Source organism: Natrix helvetica (assembly GCF_964273705.1).
Source record: "Natrix helvetica genome assembly, chromosome: 4".
NCBI lineage: Eukaryota > Metazoa > Chordata > Lepidosauria > Squamata > Natricidae > Natrix > Natrix helvetica.
The window spans coordinates 25,318,205-25,345,928 of record NC_138550.1 but is presented as its reverse complement, the minus strand read 5'-3'; the positions used below and the strand labels follow the sequence as shown (position 1 = coordinate 25,345,928).

Genomic DNA, 27,724 nt, shown 5'->3' with positions numbered 1-27,724 from the left:
TGTCAAATAATTGAAAATCAGAAATCCCTAAGAGACAACAGATCTCCCAACAGTGTCTTATGACTACCAACTTGCAAATTTCAAATCAATAATATTTTTCATAGATAATTCTTTTTTCTTTGTAGCAACTTGCATTGTGACAAATTAAATGCTTTATGTTGCACGTATTCTGTTTGTTGTTGATTACTACGCACACAATTTTCAGATATCTTGCAAAGGAAAGTTTATAAAAAAATCAATTTATTTAATATTTTTGTCCAAAATAATTTATTAATTAATTTCAATCCTATTTACCATTTGTTAAATATTTACAGCTTAACTTTATTACCAACCTCTGGTCTTCTCTCTAATGCTTCCTTCATTAGAGGGTGAAGTTCTTCCACTAATTCTCTAAATTAAAAAGAAAATATTTTTCAAATAAAGTTCTGTAGTAGATTGCAATTGTAATATCTATGAGAGTATACACGCTTTCTCCAAATGCATGTTTATTTTTTGGGTGTATTGTGAAGACACGTGAATTATTGAATATTTCCACAAAAACATATCAATAACCTTGTGATGGTGTGTGTATATATATTGAAGGCACATCAAAATGATTAATTTCTTAAAAACAAGAATACTCTGCTTTAGATGGAGAGTGGAGTTTCTAACAGATCTCCTACAAGAGCAACTACAAATGGTGAAACTTGAAACTTATCCTAACAGATGAGGCCAACCAACTCCAGTTAAACAATAATCGAGGAATCTGAGCCTAGGCTTCTTTTTTAATAGTAAATTTATTAAAGTTTGCAACTAAGGTAAAGAATAATAGAAACTAAAAAGAAAAAAGTGCAGAAAATAAATAAATAAATAATAATAGAAATATTAATTAGATATTGTTTTTTTACAACTCTGTAGTCCCTTAATTCAGGGTAGAGTTGGGGCAACTGAGTAGAGCTGAGCATTTACTGGTCGGATGCCCTTCCTGATGCCTATGTGGAGTTCACAGCAGATATTTTTTCTTTGCGCCCTCAAAGCGAAATATCTGCCACTATATAGGATTGAACTCTCAACCATAAATATTAATTATAATTACCATGCAATATAACAATTTTAGTTTTTAGTCTTCTGCATATTATAGATTATTTAGTAAATAATCTATTTGCATTATGCATTAATGTTTCAAAATTTATTATCAAGATGTTTACACAGTTTAAAGCTGTCTTCTATTTAATTCAGTGTTCCAATAATAGTACATTTTATTGCATTTAATACTAAAGCAAATTTGGACTATGAATAGCTCATGCCATACAAATACCTGAAAACAAGAGCATTAGTTCTTCCAAAGCCTAGTACAAGTGATTCAGTGATTTCTATGCTTTCAAGTCTCATCAAAGGCACTAGCTGTTTTAATAACACACCAACAGATGGAGTTCCTATAGCCTAAAATAAAGTGAAAATAATTTTAATGGGTATGGTCATTAACAATATTTAAAATTATGGCTAGCAAAGTATGCATAGTTATAACTGTTGCTAATGAATTTTTAAAAGGCACATTTTGCAAGGCAGGATTATGTTCAAAATAGCCAAGAAAATAAAATAAGTAAAATACTGTAAGTGGCACATTTAGTAAAGCAATGTTTAAAAATAGTTCAGTAGTAGAACTGTAACATGTACTTTTCTCTTTAACATATACAGTCTGATTTACTCCTGTTTAATATAATTGTATCTTTGCAAGAATGAGATTGGAAAGACATTTCTGAATGATATGTGGAGCTTGGTAATATAGTTTTGGAATAGGGTCATTCCAGGGACGTGCGGTCAGGGGAGGCAGGGGAGGCAGAGCTTCACCCCTCTCATCATGAAAAGAAAAGAAAAAAGGGAAAAGGCAAAAGGCAAACGTGGTGCGATTCCCTGCCTTCCTGAGTCAACATGAAGGGGACCGCGGAGCGCGCTCCGCCGGCTCGCGCTCCGCCGGCTCGCGCTCCGCGGTCCCCTTCATGTTGACTCAGGAAGCCGGGGAATGGGACCATGTGTGCAGGAGGAGCGCGCTCCGCGGTCCCGCGGTTCGCACTCTGCAGGCCCCTTCATGTTGACTTCCTGATGATGTCACCAGCCTCACCAGTCATAAATCTCTGGGTCATTCTCAGTTGAAAAGGAGATTTTGGTAATTTATCTCACGCCTGATCTATAGAGTTTGGATATTTACCCTGAAGATAGAGGACTCAATTTTATTTTCTTCAAGACTACTGAATGCTTTTGCTTTAATCTCTTAATTATAACTCTGTTTAAAAATCCCCAATACAGAAAATACATTTCTGAGTCCCCTCTACACCCTGCCATTCTTTATTATCTGCTGAAGAAGGGAGAATAAACATTGTGTAAATTGGTGGCAAAACAAGAACATCTAACAGAAAGGCCTGCACAGTTGGGGACATTTAAAGTTCTTTACCTGAATATAACAGCAAGACATTCCAAAACACCATTCATTATTTCAGAAATGATTATCAAGAGATTTATCTCTTTCATGATCTTCACTTGACCTCAAATGCTAACTCCGAAAAGAAAGCAGGCCTTTTACCCAAAGGTCAAGCATCTGAGGCTAGTGCATTTCAGAGACAAAAATGTAATTGGTGGAAAAGATAATCGTAAAAGCAAATGGAATGATATTTTCATACTTGTCTCCTGCCAACAGAATGGCTTACAAAGCACTAGGTCAAGAGGGAAACTCTAGCCCGTTCATTCATTGTTTGTTTTCAAACTTTTATATCTTGCCCCACTCCTGAGCTAACAATGGACTAAAACATAGAAAACCAAAACTAACTAGATAAAAACAATACACTGGCTAGGGAAATAACGATGAAGTGAGCAAAACATTTGAATGTGCTTGAACAAGATAGTATTAACAGTGCCTTACTGCTGGTGGACAATTGTGAGACTACAGAAGATAGTTTAACTTTTCTGGAGGAGTCCATTCAGATCTGTTACACTCTTTCTTCCCACAGCATAGCACTACCCAAACATTTTAGTGCAGAAACAGTAGAAATAAACACAATTACATATCTGTAATTGCCTTCTTCAATTCCCTTTTTTTCCAAAATTATATCCTAACAACAGATTAGTAATTACAAGTTTGCCTGGTGCATATACTGCAGTACCTCCAGGGGTGGGCTGCTACAGATTCAGGAGAAGCCGTAGCTAATGTTATGGCTGGTTCGGAAAACTTCCAAATCCCACCCATGGCTGGCCTGCTCACACCTCCCCTCCCCTGAGTCTCCATGTGGCCCATTTTGGATGCAAGGTAAGTGAAGGGGCTACGTGGAAACTCAGGGAGGGGGGAAAACGGGCCTCCTGGAAGGCCTCCAGAGCCCAAGGGAGGCAGTTTTTGCCCTCCCAGAGGCTCAAGGAAAGCCTCCGGAGACTGCGGAAGGTGAAAATGGCCCCTACGCCAAGGTGCAGGAGGCTGACTAGGCCACACCCACCATGGCCACGCCCTCCCAGCAACTGGGCAGAGAACCCATTGCTGAAATTTTTGAAGCCCACTCCTGACACCTCTTTAAAATCTGCAGGAAACAGCATATTATATGTATGAATAGTTTGAGGACATTGTGCAAAACTGTATAATAACTATAAACATTTTAGTCACATTATAAATTCTTTTACTGAAATATGTAATTACCTTATTATCATAACTAATGGTACCATCCGGCGTAGTAGCCATGATCTCTGGTGTAGAAACACGCAGATGTCCAGGACTCATAATGCTGGGTTTAGCTACTCCAAAGCAGAGAATCAGATAGTTTCTCCACAAAGTTACATAATGATCCCCAGTGCTGGGTGTACTTGTTTTCTTTGCATTCACAGGACTACTAGAAATATGGTTTAAAATAAACATTTTTCAAATTCAAATATTAAATATAATTTTGTTCTACTATTTTTACAATACCAATAACATGAAGAAAAAGAGAAGGAAATTAACACTTTATAACTCATCCAGTTATAAAATGAAATTCATTCAAGAGATTGAATCAATAGCAAATGAGATATTTCATTCTGAAATCTTAGAGAGTAACAGCAGATTAATAGTAAACAAGAGAAACCTATCGTCTAACTTAGTAACTAGCCTCATATCATTGAGCCACACTTTACTGAATGAGTCATATCACACTAAGCATAACACAAAAGAAATAACTTGGCTTAGCATTTTATATAGACCTGATCTATAAAAGTTATTTTCCAATGTATTTTCCAATGTAACCCAGATACATTTTCCAATGTATTTGGGTGCAGCAACAGAACATTCTTCAATTTGGTTTTTTAAATTGTTAATTTTAAATTTGTTACTCGATCTATGACATGCTAATAATGAAATTCACCCACATGTAAAACCAAGAGATTTAGAGATCAGGGGAGACAAAGAATATTTTTTTTTAAAGTGCTTGACGTCCAGCTGCAATACTTTAACTAAATCATGCAGAAGCCTTAAAATATAATTATTGATTACAAACATATAATTCTCATATATCCTTGAACTGTTAAGATTTATTCTTTAAAAAGTAATCAAATATATCCAACATAATAACTTCTCTGAGGTGGTTCAAAAATAAATAAATAAATACACCTAAGTTTGAAAACAGGTAATATTAATAGGTAACATTAACAGAACTTACTTTGGATCAACCAAAGGCATCACTAGCTGTAGCCTTGTAAATGCATAAGGCCAAGCATAGCTAAGAGCTGTAGGACAATGCTTTGGTAAATTCTCTTGCCTAAGAAAACTGAAAAGGCAGAGAATCCAAGGATCTTTGACCGACTGTGCAAATATCCAGACATGGGATGGGCTTTTTACATCATAATGGCTATTAACAAGTACTGCATTCCATTCTACCAGCCACTGCAAATCCACATTATATGTTAGTGGTAACGTTGTCTGTGAAAAGAAATGAAAAGAACGATATCTCAGAAAATAATCTACTTTTCATATTTTCTTTGGTACAAAACTCTGCTAGATATCCAGGCCTCATGTCTGATGGCAAGGCTCTTCTCTACTGGGATGGATTTTCTAACATATACAGAACTGATATTACATTTTGCTGATTCAGCATTCCATTCCTGATGTATTTACATATTTCTTATTTAAGTAACCAAATGTTCTTTGTTTATTGCCGTTGTTTCTTCAGCATTCAGATACAGAACAGTTTGTCTTCATCAAAATCCACTCAAGGAATTTGTTTTCTAGTTCATTTACTTGGTTAACTTACTCAAGCTCTGTGCATTTATATTAATCCAATAAACAGACAGTCTGCTCTAAAGGAAGATGAAGTACATTAAATTAGCAGCATAGACCTAGTAGATAATGGAGCTGAAACCTCGTTCTATGGAAGTCTCTTGATACAGATAATTCTTATAACTTACAACCACAATGGAGCCTAGAATTTTGGTCATAGGTTGTGGACATAAGTCAAGGCACCATATGACTGGACTTGATTTTATAAATTTTTTAATGGTCGCAACAAATCATCATTGCTGTTAAGTGAATCCTACATATTCAATGGGGTTTTTTTTTGCCAGAAAACAGCAAAAAGTCCCATCATAGTTACGTAACTAAGAGCCAAAGCAATTGGTCATAACGGCAAGTCAGTTGCCAAGAGCTCAAAATGTAATCAAATGACTGCAGAGCTGGTGGTGCGACAATCATAACGTCGAAGATTGGTTATAAATGGCTTTTTGTAAATCTGTCATAAAATGATAATTAAGCAACTGATTGTACATCGACTACCTGTAGTTAAAATTGCTATTAGATGAATGATTTTCTGCTAAAAATGGAAAAATCTATACAACAATAATTGCAGGCTACAGTGTTTATTTGTCATGTGTATATTGTTAATGATGAGAAATTACTTACTGAATCAGAAACAGCCACATGAATAAAACTTTCTAGAATAGAAGAACTTAGCTGGTCCATAACATCAATCATAGGTCTATCATCATCCTGTACACATGAAAGTAGCAATAATTAATTGCATGTGTGGAAATGATCTCTCTCCCTGCCCCCCTCTCCCTCTGATGTGGAAACACCCACAACCACATATACTCGACGGGGGGAGAATTTTATAAGATAAAAGATGAATAATTGTAATCTCTTACAGAAAAAAGTGACTCAATATATTATACTTATATTAATAAGAATTATCAAATGTATCAAAAGTAAGTAAACGCTTATTTTAGGGCAAAACACTATCACTTTATTTACAATTTTAGCAAGCACATACTTACTCTTATGCATGTGTTCTCTAGAAAGAATGTGGTAGTGAAGTTTATCTCTACTTTCCCAGAGCATTTGCAATTGCATTATGAGTAGCTAGAATGTTTAAGAAAACATTCCTTTGGCACAAACTGAAGCTTTTCCTTATGAATTCTAGCTATTCCAGTAATGCTGGGAAGGAAAGAAATAAACTGCCCTACCTTGTTTGTTGAATTTTATTCATGTCTCTGCAAATGATAAAAGTAAAAGAGATACCATGCCCAGTAATTACATACTAAATCACATGTGATTTGATGACGTCTTAATCAAATCTGTTAAAATACTCCCTTTCAGAAGTTTCAACAGTTATATAAATTTGGCACCAATTAATACCATAATCATAGCAATGTGACATTCTGTGTTTACCAGATTCTATATGACGTACGTCAATATAACCTAATAGTCTGAAAAAGTAATTACTTTTTTCTAAGAATCCCAATGGCATGAAGCTAGAATATTTTGAGTCTTCTTTAACAATTAATAGCAATAGCACTTAGGCTTATATGCCACTTTACAGTGTTTTACATCCCTCTCTAAGTGGTTTACAGAGTCAGCATATGGCCAACAATTTGGTTCCTCATTTTACTGACTTTGGAAGGATGGAAGGCTGAGTCAACATTGAGTCTGGTGAGGTTTGAACTACCAAATTGCAGGCAGCTGGCAGGCAGCAGAAGTAGCCTGCAGTACTGCATTCTAACCACTGTGCCACTACAGCTCTTGTAATGTAGGGTTACGAACTAGGAATACAATCTCTCTGATCTTATAGTTGACAAATAAGTATTCATAACCTTGATTCTGATGTTTCTCAACTTTGGCAACTTTAGAATAGGTTAAGTTCAACCCTCACAATTCCCTAGCTAAAGGGGATTGAACTACCCATAGCTTAAATTGCAAAGGTTGAGAAACTCTGCTCTACTGTCTTAAGACCACATTGCCACCTGGTTTTTCTTGATGTCACATGTTATAAAAATATTAACTGCAAAGTATGTTTGCAGAAATATTTTTACATTTCATACCAGGAAGGGACAGTTGATGACTTGGTCTTAATATGTCTTAATACCAATACCCCTTGTTCAAAATCAACTCAGTTCAAAAATCAATATTAAACTATTTTTCTGGGCCTGAAAAAAAATATTAGCTGGGTAAAATAGACAATGAGAAGCAGGAAAGATGGTTTCAGTGAGCAAGTTACCTTTAAACTTGTGTACTTCCTTATTAAGATTGAAAAAGGCCTTCTCATGTAGTGAATAAAATCTATTTCAAAGCCTGCCCTATAGCTTTGGTATTCTCACTGTTCAAAGGTAGCTTTAATAACATCTCTGCAAAAACAGACTCAGCTCCAACTTATAAAAAGAAACAAAAATAGCCCCTCCTGTATGTTCTTCATGATAGCATGATAGCAAGTTGACTTAACAACCCATCTCCTAACTCATTTTCTTGCAGTTCCGAAGCTGTAAGAAACTACTCTTAACTGACAGATATTTCTGGAAAATTTGTAGTTTTTATTGCCATTATTTTTATTATCAGGTACTCATTTTGGAAACCTCAATACTTTAATGTAAACAGTTTGGGAAAACTTTTGGTGTTTATAATAGGTTTTAATGTTCTCTGATGTGTTATTCAATATATTTTTTTATTATTAACCCATCATCTTCATCTACGATGTGGACCACTTCCATCTGCCTATCCCTACCAGGACTATTTCATCCGTTTCATCTGGATGTATGTGGTTTTGGCTAACTTACATTAACATCGACAGCACCCACTGGATGAGCGCTGGCCCTTTATTATGCTTTATTCGAGACTAGACCTGCTGCTACTGCGAGAGTCCCCCCTCTCGCAGTCATGGCCTCCAGCCCTTTCAAGGGCCCACCTTGAGGACGGGTTTGTTAACCCAGAGAGGTGGAGGAAGCGTGCATTAAGGGGTTTTTTAGTTAATTGTTTTTTAAAATTTGTAAAGGGTTCTAAGGGTGGGGGGGGGAAGGACCAGATCAGGAGTGATAGTAGAGCCAGGCAACTAGGTGTGGTCGAAAGAGGAAGGAACGGAGCGGGAGAGGAAAGGGAGGATAACATTCCATTACAGGGCTCTTTGATACCAACGGTCGTGGGGAGGGGCAGGCGCGAGGACACATTAAGAACGCGCAGTCGGTTGGGAGACCGGGGTTTTTGGTCATTCCCGGTCGTTTGTACCAACCCCTGCATACTAGGTGGTCAGGTTCCACAGGCCCAAGGCCTGAGACTGCTGTTATGCAACGCGAGGTCCGTTGTCAATAAGGCCCCCCTCATTCATGATCTTATTTTGGAGGGGGAGCCGGACCTCGCAGGAATAACCGAGACCTGGTTGGGCTGCGAGGGAGGTTTACCCCTCGTGGAATTGTGCCCACCAGGTTATCGAGCATTTCATCAGCCTCGGGCCCAGGGGAGGGGCGGCGGGGTAGCAGTGATTATTCGGGAAGACCTTGAGCCGAGAGAGTTCACCGTGCCACAGACATCCGGGTGTGAGTCCCTTGTCGTGAGATGGGGCCCAGGGAGGCAGTTGGGCCTGCTGATAGTATACCTGGCTCCTCGCTATATGTCAGCGGCCCTGCCTGAACTCCTTGAGCTGATCTCATCGGTGGCGGTTGAGACCCCCAACCTTATAGTGATGGGGGATTTCAATCTGCCGTCGATGGGAGAAGCGTCTGAGGGGGTTCGGGAGTTCATGGCTTCCATGACAGCCATGGACCTGACCCAGTTAATTCAGGGCCCTACTCACGAGGGAGGTCACACGCTGGACCTTGTTTTTGTCTCAGGCCGGTGGATGAGTGATCAGGGAATAGGGGACTTAGCTATTACTCCCCTGTCATGGTCGGATCACTATCTTCTCCGGCTGGACTTCCCTGGTGCTACCCCACACCGCGAGGAGGCGGAACTGGAAGGTATTAGATGGTTCCGCCCCAAGCGCCTGTTGGAACCAGATAGGTTCCAGTCGGAGCTTGGGCCACCTCCTGTGGATTTGACCCGCCCCCGAGTGGAGGACCTGGTAGACGCATGGAATAGTGCGACTACCGGGGCCCTGGACCGGGTGGCGCCTTTGCGGCCTCTCCTGCGGCGACGAACCACCCTGGCTCCCTGGTTTACCGAGGAGCTAAGGGTGATGAAACGCCAAAGGAGACGCCTAGAGAGTCGTTGGAGATCCTCTCGTTCCGAAACTGACCGAGCACAGGCACGAGCCTACTTGAGGACGTACCTTGTGCCATTAAGAGCGGCCAAACGTCAACATTGCGCCGCCCTTATTGCGTCTGCAGATAACCGCCCTGCCGCCTTGTTTCGGGTGACTCGCTCCCTCTTGTTTGAGAGGCCGCGGGAAGCCCCTTTACAGGGTAGAGCAGAGGAGTTTGGGAAATATCTACATGACAAAGTCGCTCAAATCCGGATGGGATGGGCCCCCTTCAGTGGTTCAGTAGAGACGCCCGTGGCGAGTCTTGAGGGTCCGCTTTGGGAGGAGTTTGATTCGGTTGCCATCGAGGATTTGGACAGGTTGCGTGGACGTCTGCGACCCACCACATGTTTATTGGACCCGTGTCCCTCCTGGCTTGTACTGGCATCCTGGGAGGTTACACGTGACTGGCTCCTGGTCCTAGTGAACACTTCGTTGGGTGAGGGGTCTCTACCAGCCGCCTTGAAAGAGGCGGTGGTGAGACCCCTGCTCAAGAAGCCTTCCCTGGACCCGACGGACCTAGTCAATTATCGTCCAGTCTCCAACCTTCCTTTTCTAGCGAAGGTTGTAGAGAGTGTGGTGGTACAGCAGTTCCCACGCCACCTGGAGGAAAATGATTATCTAGACCCGCGCCAGTCCGGCTTCCGACCCGGGCACAGCACGGAGACGGCCTTGGTCGCATTGGTGGATGATCTCTGGCGGGCCAGAGATAGGGGTTGTTCCTCTATCCTGGTCCTATTAGACCTCTCGGCGGCTTTCGATACCATCGACCATGGTATCCTGTTGCACCGGCTGGAGGGGCTGGGAGTCAGGGGCACCGTTTTACGGTGGTTTGGCTCCTACCTCACTGACCGGACGCAACGTGTGTTGGCAGGGGAGCAGAGATCGACCCGGAGGCCTCTCACATGTGGAGTGCCACAGGGTTCGGTACTCTCGCCTCTCCTGTTCAACACATACATGAAACCGCTGGGCGAGATCATCCGTGGCTTTGGGGTGGGATATCATCTGTATGCTGATGACACTCAGCTATACATCTCCACCCCGAACCACCCCAATGAGGCCATCGAAGTGATGTCCCGGTGTTTGGAGGCCGTACGGATCTGGATGGATGGCAACCGACTGAAACTCAACCCTTCCAAGACGGAGTGGCTGTGGCTTCCGGCGCCCCGGTTCAACCAGGTGCTTCCATCTCTGGCCATTGGGGGCATGCAATTAGCCCCTATGGAACAGGTGCGCAACTTGGGCGTCCTCCTGGATGCCCGGCTGTCCATGGATGACCATGTAACAGCCGTGGCAAGGGGGGCGTTCCATCAGGTTCGCCTGATGCGCCAATTGCGCCCCTTATTGGACCGGGATGCCCTACGCACAGTCACCCATGCGCTGGTGACGTCTCGCCTGGACTACTGCAATGCTCTCTACATGGGGCTTCCTTTGAGATGCACTCGGAGACTACAGTTGGTCCAGAACGCGGCCGCGCGGGTGATCATGGGGAGGACTAGATTCTCCCCTGTAACACCTCTCCTGCGCGAGCTGCACTGGCTTCCTGTGGTCTACCGAGTGCGTTTCAAGGTCTTGATTATGATCTTTAAAGCGCTTCATGGCACAGGGCCTAGTTACATGCAGGATCGCATCCTGCCCCACACATCCCTACGACCAATCCGCTTTCACAGAGAGGGACTTCTCCGGGTGCCGTCCGCCAAACAGTGCCGGGGGGCGACACCCAGGAGCAGAGCCTTCTCTGTGATGGGCCCAGCCCTGTGGAATGACCTCCCCCGTGACATCAGGATTACTTCCGATCTCCGCTCCTTCCGTGTACAACTGAAGACCCACCTCTTTCAACTATCTGGCCTGGCTCAACCGTAATTTTCTCGTACCCCTCCTGACTGTCTGTTTTTAACATTTTGAATTTGGATTGTACATGGGGTTTTATAATTAGGGTATTTTAATGGTTTTTAATTGTCTATGTATTGTATCTGTTAACCTCCTCCGTACATGTGTGTCTTTGTACTTATGTATGTCATGGGTTTATGTAAATGTTATATGTTTTTTACTCCATTGTACGCCGCCCCGAGTCCTATTCGGAAAGGGAGCGGCTAATAAATTTAAATTGATTGATTGATTGATTGATTGATATTTTTGTTTTAACGATAAATTAAATGAGTAAAATTAAACTAACTTAAAATGCAATATTCAGAGACCCCATGGAATTGATATCCATATGATACTTGCACATTTTCACTGCTGGGGTTAAATAACAGCTTTGAAGAAATTAATCTTGATCAGAAGTGCAATGCCTATAGAAACAACTAACCTTCTTGCCCTGCCATGTGGTCCTAATCTCAACTTTCTGTAGCCACAGTTTATATTTTTAGAACTCTAAATATAAATCACATATCTTTTGCTGTCATAGCTGATTTGGCACTAACTCTCACATCCACAACAGTGGTGAAAACTAAGGGAAATGTATTGGTTATTGATCTTGGTAGGGGTTAATTTTTAAGTAAACTTGCACTAAATTTCAGCCCGAACTGATAAAAGCGAAATTTCATTGTTGGGGAAAGTGAAAGTCATGATACAGTCAAGAAAGCCATACCTCTGCTTGTCCGAGTGCATGAAATAAAGCACGGACCTCTCTGAGAATCAAAACTGCCAGTTTACGTGTGGCAACTTGGAAACTGCAGAGTAATACCAGTGCAAAACCTTCAACAGCATGCAGTACATTTGAATAAGAACTTCGCTCAGTCTGGGTCCTTTGACTGGATCCATTTGCTATCAGCTGCAATATAAAGCATTTATTAACTCATCCAAATATATTTCAAGTTTTAGTCTTTAGACTGTTCTAATATAGAAAAATATATAATTTGAACTGTAAAATTTGAAATGGAAACAAAAAGGCGCTGACTTGTATGTTTCCCTGTTCACTGAAGTAATAACTACTTTTCATTGTTATTCTTCAAAAGCATTACCCTGTGTTATACTGGTCTATGGCTGTAATAAAGATTTTGATTTGATTACCCTGTGGTGCACAGTATGTGTAAGTAACATTAACTGTCTGACATTTGATATCAGCCATAATTGGATTTTCACAACAACAAAAAATTGATATCTGCTCCCTGCTACTATTTAAAATTACAATTAGGATAAAAAGAGAAGCTAGATTTCCATGCCAGACATCTTTAAAGCAGGTGTATAGCATGGGAAAACCAATATTCAAAGCCCATCATCCATAGTTCTGAAATTTTAATATAATTTTGAATTACATACAGTAAATGGCCAAATCATGCACTTCATCTAATTGGGCTAATTCTTCTTCTGCAAAATAATTACTATTATAGAGATGCTATCCAATCCAATCAATTTCAGGATATGTAGCATAATCTATTACAGATTTGAAAAGCAAAATCCAAACAATAAACAACACAAAGACTCAGTAAGAAACCTCTTACTGGTTGAACAAAGCAGGGTTGGGACAAATATATATAATTGCAGAAGGAATTAACTGGAAGAAAACAAGGTCAATTTATTGAAGCATTTGAGGGTACAATCTTATAATCTATTTATAAAACATTTCTTTATAATCTTTTGGTAAAACATTTTTCTGTTTTTCTCGCTCTTAAGCTTATTTGTGGTAATATTATTTAAACAGAAATAGAAATTCCAAGGAAATGCAGAGCAATAAAGATTAGGTTAGAAACAACACCAGAATGTTTCCTTCCTTCCTTCCTTACAGGATTAGCCCTGTAAAGTGGAAAAATAAAACAAAATGAGATTTCCTCCAACAACCAGTTCTCCAAACTGCTTAGAAAGTTAACAACTGGTAGACCCGAATAGGTGAGAATTGGCTAAATCCCACCACTGGGCTCTTTCTTGTTCTATTGATACACAATAAGGTCCTTTTGTAGTTAACTATTATGAACAATGTATGGGAAGCATGAGGTTCATTAATTATATTAAAATATATAATTATTAAATATAAATACGATGGCATCCTTCGTGTGCGTATCATAGTATAGTTATAAAATATGGAATAGATATTTCCTCCCATGTTAGATACATATGATATGAAGTCTTTTTTTCTTTCATTTAGCTGTTAGTAGGATTTGAGCATATCTTAGCTTGGTCACAAATTGACTGCTTCAAGCACCTTTCCTGTCCTTTTTATATGGTGATGAAATTTGTAGACATTATTCTCAGGGAGGTTGGAATTCTACATGAAATTTGGACTTGTTCCCTAGAAAGTATGTATGTACCGTGTTTCCCCGAAAATAAGGCAGGGTCTTATTTCCCCCCAATTTTTTTTTGCTTGGGCCTTATTATCGGGGGGGGCTTATTGGTTTGGGGTTGCCGGGTGTCTGCTCTCTTGCGAGCAGGTGCCTGAAGAGCCGGGCACAGCCTCAGGGGCAAACGGCTGTGTTGCGCTGTCACAACAGCGCAACAAAGCCACCATGAGGTGACTACGCTCATGAGCAGCTGCCCGGCAACACCCCTTTCCAGCCAGGCAGAGCACCACTCACCAACCCAGTAATATCCCAAAGGTGCTAAGCCACGTGGCGCTCTGCCTGACTGGAAAGAGAGATTGCGCGAGCACTTGTTCTGCCTCCAGCTCGCGTGCCTCCCTGCCTCATCATGCTCAACTCTCCCTGCAGGGCTGGGCCAGGGTTCCACTACCCCACTACTGCCACCGCCCCGCTGTCGCCACCGCCGCCATGCTCCGAGCATAACTGGAGCTTGGAAGCCGGTTATGCTCGGAGCATGGCGGCGGCGGCAGCAGGGTGGCAGTGGCGCTCTGGCCCAACCCTGCAGGGAGAGTTGGGCATGGTGAGGCAGGGAGGCACACGAGCTGAAGGCAGAACAAGTGCTCGCGCAACCTCTCTTTCCAGCTGGGCAGAGCGCCACGCGGCTTAGCGCCTTTGGGATATTACTGGGCTGGTGAGTGGCGCTCTGCCCGGCTGGAAAGGGCCATTGCCAGGCCTAGCGGTATCCCAAAGGCGTCAAGAAATGTGAGCACCTTTACGCTCCCCACCCCCCAGTTCCTGCGGCTTTGCGCCTTCGGGATATCGCTAGATTGGTGAGTGGCGCTCTGCCTGGTTGGCAGGGGGGTGTTGTCCAGGGGGCTTATTATTGGGGGGGTGTATATTTTTGCCCACAGGAAAAATATGGCATGGTCTTATTATCAGGACACGTCGTAATTTCGGGGAAACATGGTAGGAGGCTACTATACTTGCTGAAAAAACAGGTCTGCCAAATTTAGAATGGGTACTCCAATTCCGTAAAGTGAAAGAACGTGTTAAGAAGGCAGCGTTATCTTTACTTTTAGAATCTTACTTCTGAAGATCGGACTTTTGTCTGTTCGCTGGTCTTCCCAGAAGTGTGTATTGTAAGCTTCCATTGTGTTAGCAACTGTAACAATAATTTTAAAGATGTGTCCAAGAGGTTATTATGCGCATCATTCACTTCACGCAACAAAAAATTTGTGAAACCAAAAAGAACATCTTCTCGCCAATCAACAAAATCAACTAGTAGACCCTGAAGTGAATTTTGAGCAATGTGCCGAAGTTCATCATCCATATGTATAGAAAGCCTATGTAAAATAAAAAAAGGGAAATGACACATTATGGGGAACTTCTATAGAAAAAATAATCACAGCTACTCATTTAGATCTACAAACCACTACTGTTAAACATTTTTTCTCAGTCAACATAGTTTAGTATCTCTAATAACAACAACATATAATAGAATTTGTTTCTGAGCAGATTTGAGTAAGTTTATATGTTAAACTTTTTTTGAAATAACTTATCAGAAAGTGTTTAATTTTAAAGTAAAATACAATGCAAATAATATCGTAAAATTAATCTTGTTTCAATTGAAGTTTAGTTCAGATAAATGATAGATATTTCTATTTTCAAAACAAAACAGTAAAGTTCAAGGCACAAGGTGAAGGTAAAGGTTCCCTCGCACATATGTGCTAGTCGTTCCTGACTCTAGGGGCAGTGCTCATCTTCGTTTCAAAGCGGAAGAGCCAGCACTGTCTGAAGACATCTCTGTGGTCATGTGGCCAGCATGACTAAACGCTGAAGGCACACAGAATGCTGTTACCTTCCCACCAAAGGTAGTTTCTATTTTTCTACATACATTTTTTACATTCTTTTGAACATGCTTTTGAAGTTGGTTCCTATTTTTCTACTTGCATTTTTTACATGCTTTCCGTTACTTGTCCCAGCAGAAGCTGGGACAAGTAACGGGAGTTCACTCCATTATGCAGTGCTAGGGATTCGAACTGCCAAACTGCCAACCTTTCTGATCGACAAGCTCAGCGTCTTAGCCATTGAGCCACCGCCTCCCTGCAAACAAGGCACACACAGCATTCTTAATATTCCAATTTCAACAAAATTACCAAGCTATCTATCATCTATCTATCTATCTATCTATCTATCTATCTATCTATCTATCTATCTATCTATCATCTAAAATCTTCATAACAAGCAGACTTTCAAGAAAGCTACCATTCAAGCCTAATTTAAAAAGTACTAATATTTGCTCCATTTCTTACAATTTATTACAATTATGTCCTGATTAATTTTGAAACTTTAATTTTCAAGATATATGTAAACTACTATATCTAAGCTATAATTTCCCCCCTAATCTAAAGTATGAAAAGAATTGGGAAGCTCTGGTTTGTTTCTATTTCATAAATGCCAAATATCTTGCAGTTGTCTGCATTCAGACACTCTGTGATAGTTCTGATATATGATATTATAAAAAGAGTACTAGGAATGAGCTGGTAGAGCCAGGATCCAATTTCATTTCAATTAAATTAAATTACCAGAGGAAAGAATAGTGAATACTTTAAAATAAGCTGCATATTGCTATATAAAGTTTTATAAAGTTGGTAAGGCATTTTTAAAGAAATGAAGGGCATTGTCCTTGTTATGTTTGGAGCTAGAAGCAAAATGTTTCCTGGCTTTTCAGTCAACAATATTGTAATCTCCTAATGCAGAGCAGGTCATTTAGTACTTTCCAGATATCCTGAATTTTAACTCTTACTAACTCTGATCACCAGGATGCAGTGACGTGCGGTGAGGTTTATGGCTGGTGAAGCTGGTGACATCATCAGGAAGGCGGGGAATGGGACCATGTGTGCTGGAGGCTCAGGCTGCCTCAGCCTCCAGCACACGTGATCCCATTCCCCGCCTTCCTGAGCGTGCTCCGCCGGCTCGCGCTCCGCAGTCCTCAAAAGCGACTGGGGAACGACGAGAACCTTCCTGCCTCTGCTGGACTTTGCGCGCTCCTCGCGACTGCATACAGTCGCTTTTGTGCCTTCGTCATCCGGGAGCGCCGACATTTCTGCCTCCGCCCTCCGCAGCTCCCGGGCGCGGCCGGATGGATGTAGCCACAGCGACGCCGAGGCGGTCTGGGCAGACGAAAGAGCGAGCGAGGCAGCCTGATCCTCGGTCGCTCGCCCGCCGGACTGCCTTGGCACCATTCTGGCTACCTCCGTCCGGGCGCGCCCGGGAGCTTCAGAGGGCGGAGGCAGAAATGTTGTCGGCGCTCGTGGATGACGAAGGCACGAAACCCAGTCGCTTTCGTGCCTTCGTCATCCGGGAGCGCCGACAACATTTTTGCTTCCGCAGCTCTCGGGCACGGCCGGCCGGATATATATAATATTATAATATTTTATATATATATATATATATATATATATATATATATATATATATATATATATATAGTATATAATATTATATACTATTATTTCATGAAGAGAGGTGAGGCTCTGCCTCCCTTGCCTCCCCTGACCGCACGTCCCTGCCAGGATGGCCAAAAAGCAAGGAACTGTATGAATTAGAGTAGAAAACATAGTCAGGCATCATTTTGTCTATATTCAAAAGTTGAAACAAGTATAAAAATACCACACTGCACGTAGGTCTCCTATTCTAGAAGATGCATGTGAAGACAGGTACTGGAGGAAGAGTAATTAAAAAAACTGAATTTGCATACTAGCTTTATTTTACTCAAATAAACTAAATAAGGTTGATACAAAATGAGTTAGGAAGAGGAACTCAGAATAGCAATTGTTGGTTGTCTGTATATAAACAATAATGGCAATATTTGTCATCTGGTTCACAGTTTGAGTTTATTCCAGCAATAATATTTTAAAAAAGAATAGTGTTTGTTTCTTGTCCTGTAGTTTGGTAATATAATATCACAATGAGAATTTGGAATGAACCGGAGCAACCGATTTGACATTTGACACATGCCTTAGAATTTTCCTCGGCTGTTTGTATACAAAGGTGTGGCAAATTATGACACATACATAGTGACATCCATTTTTGTACTTGAATCACATGCAAGAACGCATAGTGTGGCTCTTGCATCATGACAGTCATTTTGTCATTCTGTTGTATATGTACAAATTCCTTTCTGAAGAATTTCAAAAGGTGTAGATTCTATGCATAGGGTGTTTAATATTTAACTGTGAGTAGCACTATAAAATCTGTATTGAAATGCTAATTTTTGAAATATGAAGAAGGAAATTAGGAGGTCAACATCACAATGTTTGACATGAACACAGTTTATTCTTAAGCAAACATCTTAATCTAACAATGTTTTAAAAAACAACTGCTTTGAAGTTATTCAAAGCGTGCACAATAATAGCAACAAGTAAGTATACATTTCCACTAACCTTCAAAACTAAGGCAAATGCAGCCCACCATCAATACTGGGGCCTGCTAGTTTCTTAACATTATTTGCAATTATTACTTTCTAAGCCCCAGACGAACAAGAAATACAGGGAATGGTGACACTGGTAAATAGAAGGGTGATCTGAACCTTAAATTGGCAAATTTATGTGGGTAGACACTTGAAGCCTGTTTGATGGGTTCAATGCTATGTTTTAAATTTAGCAATAATTTTGCTTGGCTACCGAAAGCCACGTACATTGAGTAACATTAAAATCTCAGATTTAAACCGAATATTGTTATGCTTGTAAGGTCACTTAGATGTGAGGTGTGTTAATCAGTAAGGGTAAATTTTAGAAATTGGAAGACAATTTTTTTGTGTGTGTTTGTTATTTTCACACAGAAGCCTAAGCTGCTTGCTAGCTCTTCATAATCCCTTAGAGCAGCTGTATTTTTTCTCAGGAAGGCATGGTTGGCTTCAGCAGTTACAGTGAGATTTTAAAAAAAAGTGATTTATGGAATTGCCAGCAGGTCCAGCAGCACACAAAACATTTTCCAATGCTCCTTCCAAGGATGCTACATTCCAAGATGCAACAGAATCCTATTATAGCTCCATAAGTTGATCAGCAATGTCATTTTTGCCTCTAAAAATTCTTTAATATGTATACAATTTACCTTGATAGCAAGTCAATCAGCTCTAATTTAGACATCCCATCAGGAAGGAGTCGTGGAATAGCAGCAACACAAGTCCTGAAAAGGTCAATTTTTGGTTTTCTTTCACCTCTGAAAAGAATATGAAATGTATTAATCACTTTTTCATACCAGACAGAGGAAAGAAATATATAAACCACGGGTATCAAACTTGTGATGTCATGTTGCCATCACGTGAAGGTTCATGATGTTTTTCCCCTTTGTGGAGCTGGGGTGGGCATTGCCTGCCCGTGATGCACCCAGCCCGCGGGGTGCCCGATATATACAATAGTAAAATGATATATATCTCTTATTAATCATTCTCCCCAAAAATGGCAGTAATTATTTATAAATTAATACAGTCTAGCAAAAGCATTGTGGCACCATTCTATTGCTAAGGTCAATTTGTCTCAAAACTCAAATAAGATCTAAATCAGAGATATGATGAAAAAAGTAATTTTGCAGGATCACAAAGGATATACTAATTCCACTACTGTTTTTAAAGTATCATAAAGAAAGGCTATGATTAACTACAATTCTGGAATTTATTGTCTATGTTTCTCAATCTTGGCAGCTTGAAGATGTGTGGACCACAACTCCCAGAAGTCTCCCTGTTTAGATAAGGTTTTGCCTTAAAAAAAAAAAAGTCATTAGCTATAATAAATCTAGCTCAATATCAATTATCATTTAAGACTTACGTGATCATATCTTCAGGTTCTTTGTTTAACATTTGTATATTTGTGAGCATCATGCACCGCCCAACTTCTTTATCAAGATGTCGCAGTATGTTGTCTACAGCTTTTCTTACTTGAGAATAATACATTGACATGCCTAGAAAAACATACAATAGCAATAACACTTAGACTTATATACTGCTTTACAGTGCTTTACAGCCCTCTCTAAGCAGTTTACAGAATCAGCATATTGCCCCCAACAATTTGGGTCCTCATTTTATCCACCTCAGAAGGATGGAAGGCTGAGTCATCCTTGAGCCTGGTGAGATTTGAACTGCCAAATTGCAGGCAGAAGTCGCCCACAGTACTGCACTCTAACTACTTACTGCACCACCGTGGCTCATACAAAGGCAGATTTAAATTTAAATTGAGAACAATCAGCTGTGTACCCTTAAAGAAGCCTTCAAATGTATGTCTAAAATTGCAGAAAAAATTATAAACATATACATTTTAGGTGTTATCACTAACAATTGATTATTTTGATTTGTAATAAAAGATGTTCTACCTGACAATTTAATTTGGACTTAAATATTAATGAACCAAATAAAGAAAATAGAAATTAAAAAAAATCATTCCCTGATAGGTAAGTGAAATGCAGAAAAGGAACTTACATGCAGATTATGACATTAGTATCTGGTGACATTATATTAAAATGAGGGTGCTAAAGCAATAGATCCTTATGTGATTGTTAGGCAGACTAGAAAGTTACAGTAAAGCTTTTTTTTAAAAAAAGAATATTCCAGGTACTGGGAGTATGATTTTGCTTACTTAAATCTATCTCATGAATTCCCTGATTAATTTTTTTGAGATTAGAATAAATCCCAGAAAATGCTGAATTGCATTGGGACAGCTGAATCCAAGAGTTCTGGTAGAAAAATGGGAATTTCAGGTCTCCTCATAGATTTTCCCAAACTATGGCATTTAGGATAGAATCAATACCATTAACTTATAAGCTAAACGTATAGGGATACAAAGGCAGATGTTCAAATTTAGAACAAAGAGCTCTATACCCTAAGCTTCTTTTAAATTATAAAACTCTAAATAGAATCATATAAGATTCTTAGAGTAACATTGCTTTGCTTTGTATTATATGAGTAAGCATAGGACTTTTAAGGACTTTTAGGATTAGTTGTCTCAACTGATTGTTCAATAAGCTCTAAATAGAAAAACATTTCTAACAGCGATATTGAATCAAACTTATGGGCCGGTGCATGATCATCTCTTTAATAATGCCTATAAACTTAAAAGTGGAATTTCTATCAGCATGCTGTAATGAGATAATGGATTTACAACTATCCTTTTCTTGTATTTACATTCAAGACAAATACTAGCAAATGACTGACACTACAACTAAGTCTAACAAATGGCCATTGACAAATCTTTCTTTTAGAATACCGCTTTGTTTTTCCCAGTAGTTATAACTCAATATTAACAATGTGAATATCACATTATGAACAGTTTTTCCATGTGATTCCTATTTTGATTATATAGATTAATAATTACTAGTCCTATTCTGCCAGAGTTAAATTCTGGGAAAATTTAATACAAAAATAAATAAATAAACAGTACACCATAATAAATGGATTATACATTATGTCACTATAGTATTTGCATAATTTTTGGTTGCTCCTGGCAACTAGAAATTGTCCCCAGGCAACCAAACTGTGATTCAACTTCCCTCAAGCTGCATTCTCCAAAAGAAGCATTTGGATATACTCAGTTTAACAGTGAAATGAAGTCTCAGGGCTAGCAATGTGGGTAAAATTAGGGTCAAGCTGTCATACACATTTGTGAACAGGCAGAAGACATGTCTGATACTTGCCTATCATTTTAGCTTCCTCCTCTGTGAGAGTTTTGCTCAAGTAAGTTTTCTTCACTCGTAGGGTGTTTCCTGAAGGCAGTACAGCACCAGTAACAGGCATTGGAGGCTCTCCATCTTTTTGCTGCAAGCTATCCGCAATGACCAAGAAAGCTCTCAGACCAATATTCATTCTCTGCAAATTTGATGGATGGATGATGAAAGCAAAATAACAATCATGTGGTTAGCACTGATGCATTCTTTACTCTCACCTGACCTGAAGAGATTACACTGAAAATAGCTGGAGATCAATGTAGTATCTCCAAAAGATTCCAAAGAACACGTTCCACATGTGAATTTAGATTCCAGTGAGAATTAAAGAGGACTAATAAGACTACAGTAACATGACAATGGTTGTCTCAAATAGTGGGGTGTCAAGTCAGTAATTTTAGGTTTCCAACTAGTTACTCAAGAAACTAGAAGTATAATAGATACATAATATTTAAATAATATTTAAAAATGTGCTACACTTAGCAAATATGCCAAACTGTTGCTTTTTCTCTAGTTTTCTCAATACAACATAATCAAGGAGACAAGTCTTCTCTACTGAAATGCCTACCCTAGGGAACAATCTCTCATGGAGATCTGGATAGCCCCAATCCTGTTTGTTTACTGGAAGGTTGCAAAACCCCATTGCTGCCTCACGTGTTAAGGCTGAAGTGATTTCAGACGCTAACACACTTAGGCAAGTCTGTGATGAAGAATAATGTGTGAAACTCCTCAGCTTTTGCATTTTGTTATTTATTATATCTGCTTTTAATTGTATTTAAACTGTTTTTATTGGTATATCCACCAATAGCCATCCAAAATTATCTGTTTACGATGGGGAGTCATATAAATTTATAAAATACATTTTTACGAACTACATGGAATTTTTCTATCTATGTAGAGCACTATAAAAACATGTGCTTCGTTAGTGTTAAAGAGCAATTAAAGACTTGATGAATGATACAGATGAGAATTGATCCCTTATGCCAAAATAAAGAGCACCAGATAACCCTGACCCACTTTCTTTGCTTTTCTCTTAAAAACACATAATACTTTTTGTTAAAATCTGGAAAAATAATAATAATAATAATACCTTACCTCTGGGTTTAGACTAAATGCTTTTGCTGGCTTTCCAACACAAAGGAAATCAAAAATGATTTCTTTCATTGCAAAATCCAAACGTTCCTGTAGCAAAATATATATTGCATATGAACATACAATAACATTGGTTGCATCTCTAATATAAATCTGAGTGGAATGATCAGAGTTTTAAATCAACATAGAATTCCAACTTATTTTAACAAGACCATATTTATAACAAGACTTTCTGCATAAGCAATGAATAGAGATTGCTGCTTATCTAGGAAATTGTAAAGCAGAAGAAAGCAGCCTAATTGTAATGTATCCTATGTAGAACTTAAATACCTTATCCTGATAGATGTGAGATGATATAATTGAGACATATTCAATCCATTACCAGAATTTAGTGCAGTTTTCAATGTGAGACTTTTCTATAATTCTTCCAACTGAAAGCTGAAACTGACTATTTAAGCACATTATAACTAAAGAAGCAAAACTCAGACATGTAAAGTAGAAACACAATGTAAAACCTATCAATAAAACATTCCATCATTTAAAAAGCATAAAAGTTTTTCAAACCTGTGCAATAAACTGTATAATTTTCACAAAAATGTTCAGAGGCATGTCTCGCGGTACCACACCTCGGGAACCTTTTGGAAAAAGGGTTGTGATGATTGTTATAAGCCGACTGTAAAATTTAAAAAACAAACATTGGGACAAGTTTATTTCTTGCAACATAGCTTTGTGCTACTTCAATCAAACTTTTGAAAATAATTTAGAAAAATCCTACAGGAAAAATGCTAATAATGGACAAATATTTTGTTCCAGATTACAATACAATAGCAGAGTTGGAAGGGACCTTGGAGGTCTTCTAGTCCAACCCACTGCCTAGGCAGGAAACCCTACACCGTTTCAAACAAATGGCTATCCAACATCTTAAAGACTTCCAGTGTTGGGGCATTCACAACATCTGGAGGCAAGCTGTTCCACTGATTAATTGTTCTAATTGTCAGGAAGTTTCTCCTCAGTTCTAAGTTGCTTCTCTCCTTGATTAATTTCCACCCATTGCTTCTAGTTCTGCCTTCAGGTGCCTTGGAGAATAGTTTGACTCCCTCCTCTTTGTGGCAACCCCTGAGATATTGGAACACTGCTATCATGTCTCCCCTAGTCTTTCTTTTCATTAAACTAGACGTACCAGTTCCTGCAACCGTTCTTCATATGTTTTAGTCTCCAGTCCCCTAATCATCTTTAAATTATCTAGATTAAAAGACAGCGTGTCGTTCTGCCTAGTGCATTCTAAAATTTGCTAAAATGGAGTCAAGAAGAGAGTTCCTGTATCACGAACATACTGTAATACTGACGGCACAGCAAATGCGGTTAAATAAAAGGATAATTCCATAATGTAAATGTGTATTTACCAGACTATAACCCACAAATATGCCCAGAATATAAATGTAACTAAGATCTTTTATTTCTTCCTTTGCATTTTATGGCACTAATTATACCCTTGGATTATTCTGAAGGTAGTTCAGTGATTTACTCATTTTATGAGAAAAATCACATTGAAATTAAATATGAATATATAACAATACCTTTGGGTAGTTGTATTGCTTTCACATTTGATTCTAATCATATAAACCCATAGCAATCTGTAGAGAGATTCCAGTGCAACTCGAGCCATTTTTGGATCTTTGTTCTAAAAAAATAATAATCATGAAAATACTGTAATCTTGATTTATATTTCATACCATCTTTCCCCGAGTCTTATTTTCTTTTGACCCCCAAAATAAGCGCTTGGCCTTATTTTCAGGAAGTTCATTATTTTTGAGGTACAGGAGGCCCCTTAATTGCAGCCCACAATCCATGGAACAGAGAGGGCCGGAAGTTCTGTCTGTTTCTGGCACACTCTTGCCAGCCATAGCGTCACTGGGCCTACCCTTCTTTTTGTGGCTGTCACTAATAGAAGGGGCAAGGTAGCTAGGGTTTGTGGGAGCGATCTCCGCAAGGCCATTCCGCATGGATGGCAGGTGCATATGGAGCGCATGAGGCATGTCCCCCCTTTTCCTCTCCAGAAACGCATATATGAAACTCTATGCTGCACATGTGTTTAAATATTTTAGGGGAGGGCTTATTTTGGGGGGATGGCTTATTTTAGCATGTGCACTTAAAAGCCTGATTGGGCTTATTATCCGGGGAGGTCTTATTTTCGGGGAAACAGAGTATAGCGGCTAAATCTTAAGGCACCTACATTTTTATTCATGGAACCTGGAAATTTTATTTGTAATAAACTTATGAGGACTATTAAGACTGACAAATCTACAAAATATGGATTATGGCCTTGTTTGTGTTCCTGGAAGAAAAGGGGGAAAAATTAGATAGTAGACTTTATGCCAAGAATGATATGAGAGCCAAAGTATTTGGGCTACGTTCTCAGGGCATAAACAATCTGAGCTAAGTAATTATATTAGAGAGAAAGAATTAGATACAGCATGCTGCATTTTTGTGGAATTGGGAAAAATGAGAAGTATGTAACAGATCTGAATGAAGTGATTTTGTGGAGTGCAGATGAGGAATATACATGCACAAAAGAAAAAGTAAGATAATGAAATAAAGGATCAAAATGTATGGTATAGAATGGATTATAATATATGTATTACATATTATAAAATATATGGTAATGAAATTTTGAAAACTGAAACTGAAGCTAATGCTGTAAATGTTTGAGTACAAGGAGAAACATGATGAAAAGAAAGTAATATTATGAATGCTGACAAATTGTAAGGCTGCAACTATAAATTGTAAACCTGGAGAATTGCTAAAATTTGGATGATAAGTAAAATAATGCTATTATCACAGAGGGAAAGATAGCAATATAACATAAACAATACATGTGCTTTTTTCATATCAATTAAATTTTAGAAAAGTAATGCATGGATATCTGTCTCTGTAAGAGAGAGCGAAATCGAGAGCAAACATTTAAGATATTTAAAATTATGATGCTTCTAGTTTGAAATATACTGTATTTTTTGGAATATAAGACCCACCTTTTTCCCTCAAAAAAGAGGGTGAAAATCTGGGTGTGTCTTATACACTGAATACAGCATTTTTGGCCTCCCAAAACCCTGCCCCCTTCACCAAAATGGCTGTGCGTAGCCTTTAGGTGGCTTCCAGAGTGCTCCTGAGGGCTGGGGAAGGCAGAAATGAGGGACAAATGGGCCATATTTTGCTTGTTTTTGCCCCTCCAGCCCTCAGGAGCACTCTATAAGCCTCCTAAAGGCTATGCATGCCCTTTTTTGATGAAAAATGGACCCGTTTTCGCAAAAAATGGACTGTTTTGGGGAGGTCTGCAGTGCAAAAACTTTTTTTAATTTGCCTCTTCAAAATCTTGGTGCGTGTTACATTCCGATGTGTCTTATACTCCGAAAAATACAGTAGATGCTTGAATTCAACAGATTTGAGAAAGAACACTATTTTTTCAATATAGCAATGGGTAAGTTGAACATGTCTTGTCTATTTTTCTTAAAAGTGCAGAAGACTTCTCACCCTTTGGAATCAGAAATATTCTTATCGGTGATGACTTTTAAGTTTTGAATGGATAGATATATCTTCAGCTTTGTTTTGTCAGCAAAGTCAAGCATCTACTGTAATTCTAAAGCATGCTAGAAGCCAAATAATCTGCTACACAAACACAACAGCTGGAGTGTCCTTTTAAAGTCAGCTGAGAATACTGACTTGAAGACAGATTTTTTAATAGAAAAATGGCAAGATGTGAATATTTCATATCTCAAGCATATAACTGGTATATGACTTTCACAAAAAAGTCAATGTTAACATTCAAAACATCACTTTAAAATGACAGGTGAAACTTACTTCATATTTAATTGAAATGGTTTTAACAAAGAAAATAGGGTCTACCTTTTACAAAGTAATTTATCCAATCTGTCAGCTTTTATGTTTCATAATATTTTTATATACAGTTTTATAACATTAACTAGAGGATGCACATTACAAATAGCAGATCACAATGGTCATGAAGTGTGAGATAGTGCCAACAAAAAGCCAAGAACAATTACTTGATTTTGCAAATTACACAGGCTGGGTTTATTGAACTTGCTAAATCATAATAAAATGTTTTGATTTTGTTTTAGCATATGAACCTATGAACCTAGTAATTGTTATTTGTAAACCAAGATTTATAGCCTAATGTATTGTATGAACTCAGGCTATTGCATTTCAGTGAACCATATGATTTAGTAAAATGCATTAAGAGAATAATATATTGCAGTATATTGTGTATCATGTTATGATGCTATTATATGCAACTATGATAGATTAATCAGACTTCACCATAAGTGTGCCCAGATAACACACTTGAAAAAAAGAGAAACTGGAAAAAGTTTGGGGAAAGGAAACAAGGAACAAAGTTGTATGATGAAAGATGAAAGAACTAAGCATGTTTAATTTTCAGAAGAGAAGTTGAAGAAGTAATATAATAAAATACTGGTTGAAATACAAGACATGCTCTTGCTCTTTCATAGAGGCTCTAGAATGCTCTTTCATGGATGCAGGAGAGAATGTGGAGTCCAGTTGAGAGAAGGTTTCATTGTAATTATGTTCAACCAGTTATCAGAACCTGGGTTCTCCTTCACTGGGTGTATTTAAGCAGACGTTAGAAAACAATCTGTTGGGGATGCTTTCATTTGGATTCCTGCGTTGAGCAGGAATTGGAACTGAGGCCTAAACAGTTCTTTAACTCTGTGATTCAATAAATGTTCTATGACACCACAGAAGTTCTGCTAAGGGTCTGTTAGTCTCCTTTACATTTTTCTAATTAAAAACAATGCAACTATTTAGCTTTGTAACCAACTATCTTTTGTAGAAATACCACAGAAATACTCAAATTGAATCTAAGCAAAATGAGTCAACTTTTCAGTGAATAATTTTAAATATAATTCAGTGAATAACCACATCCAGATAGTAGTTATGCAGTAGGACACAAAAGAATTGGTAGCAAGGTTTTGAAATAGGAAAACGTTATTATTTACAGTAAAGCAACTGACAGTTTTAAAGCAATGGTGTTTTATCCAGCTAAACTTGAGAAGATAATAAACCTGGCTGTTAAATTTTGGTTCTCACCAATCATAACTCTATTTGTGATTAAAATCCATATTTCAGTTAATAGAGCTGGAGAGATTAGCCATCCAAACAGCATGT

General features: G+C 38.9%; 1 protein-coding gene across 7 annotated transcripts in view; it reads right to left on the bottom strand.

Moving 5' to 3' along the window:
* The window catches only part of FRY (FRY microtubule binding protein), a 213,096-nt gene that overhangs the window by 78,229 nt on the left and 107,143 nt on the right, over positions 1-27,724 (bottom strand). For 6 of the 7 annotated variants that reach the window (XM_081951786.1, XM_081951780.1, XM_081951782.1 and 3 more), the window contains 13 exons: positions 24,103-24,206; positions 23,090-23,198; positions 22,529-22,615; positions 21,407-21,578; positions 19,549-19,681; positions 18,836-18,943; positions 14,808-15,063; positions 12,076-12,258; positions 5,885-5,971; positions 4,650-4,909; positions 3,659-3,848; positions 1,298-1,422; positions 333-390 (listed from right to left, as the gene is read on the bottom strand). In XM_081951786.1, coding sequence (XP_081807912.1) covers positions 333-390; positions 1,298-1,422; positions 3,659-3,848; positions 4,650-4,909; positions 5,885-5,971; positions 12,076-12,258; positions 14,808-15,063; positions 18,836-18,943; positions 19,549-19,681; positions 21,407-21,578; positions 22,529-22,615; positions 23,090-23,198; positions 24,103-24,206 — 1,872 coding nt within the window. The remainder of the gene's footprint in view (positions 1-332; positions 391-1,297; positions 1,423-3,658; positions 3,849-4,649; positions 4,910-5,884; positions 5,972-12,075; positions 12,259-14,807; positions 15,064-18,835; positions 18,944-19,548; positions 19,682-21,406; positions 21,579-22,528; positions 22,616-23,089; positions 23,199-24,102; positions 24,207-27,724) is intronic. The other variant, XM_081951781.1, reaches the window with a different exon arrangement.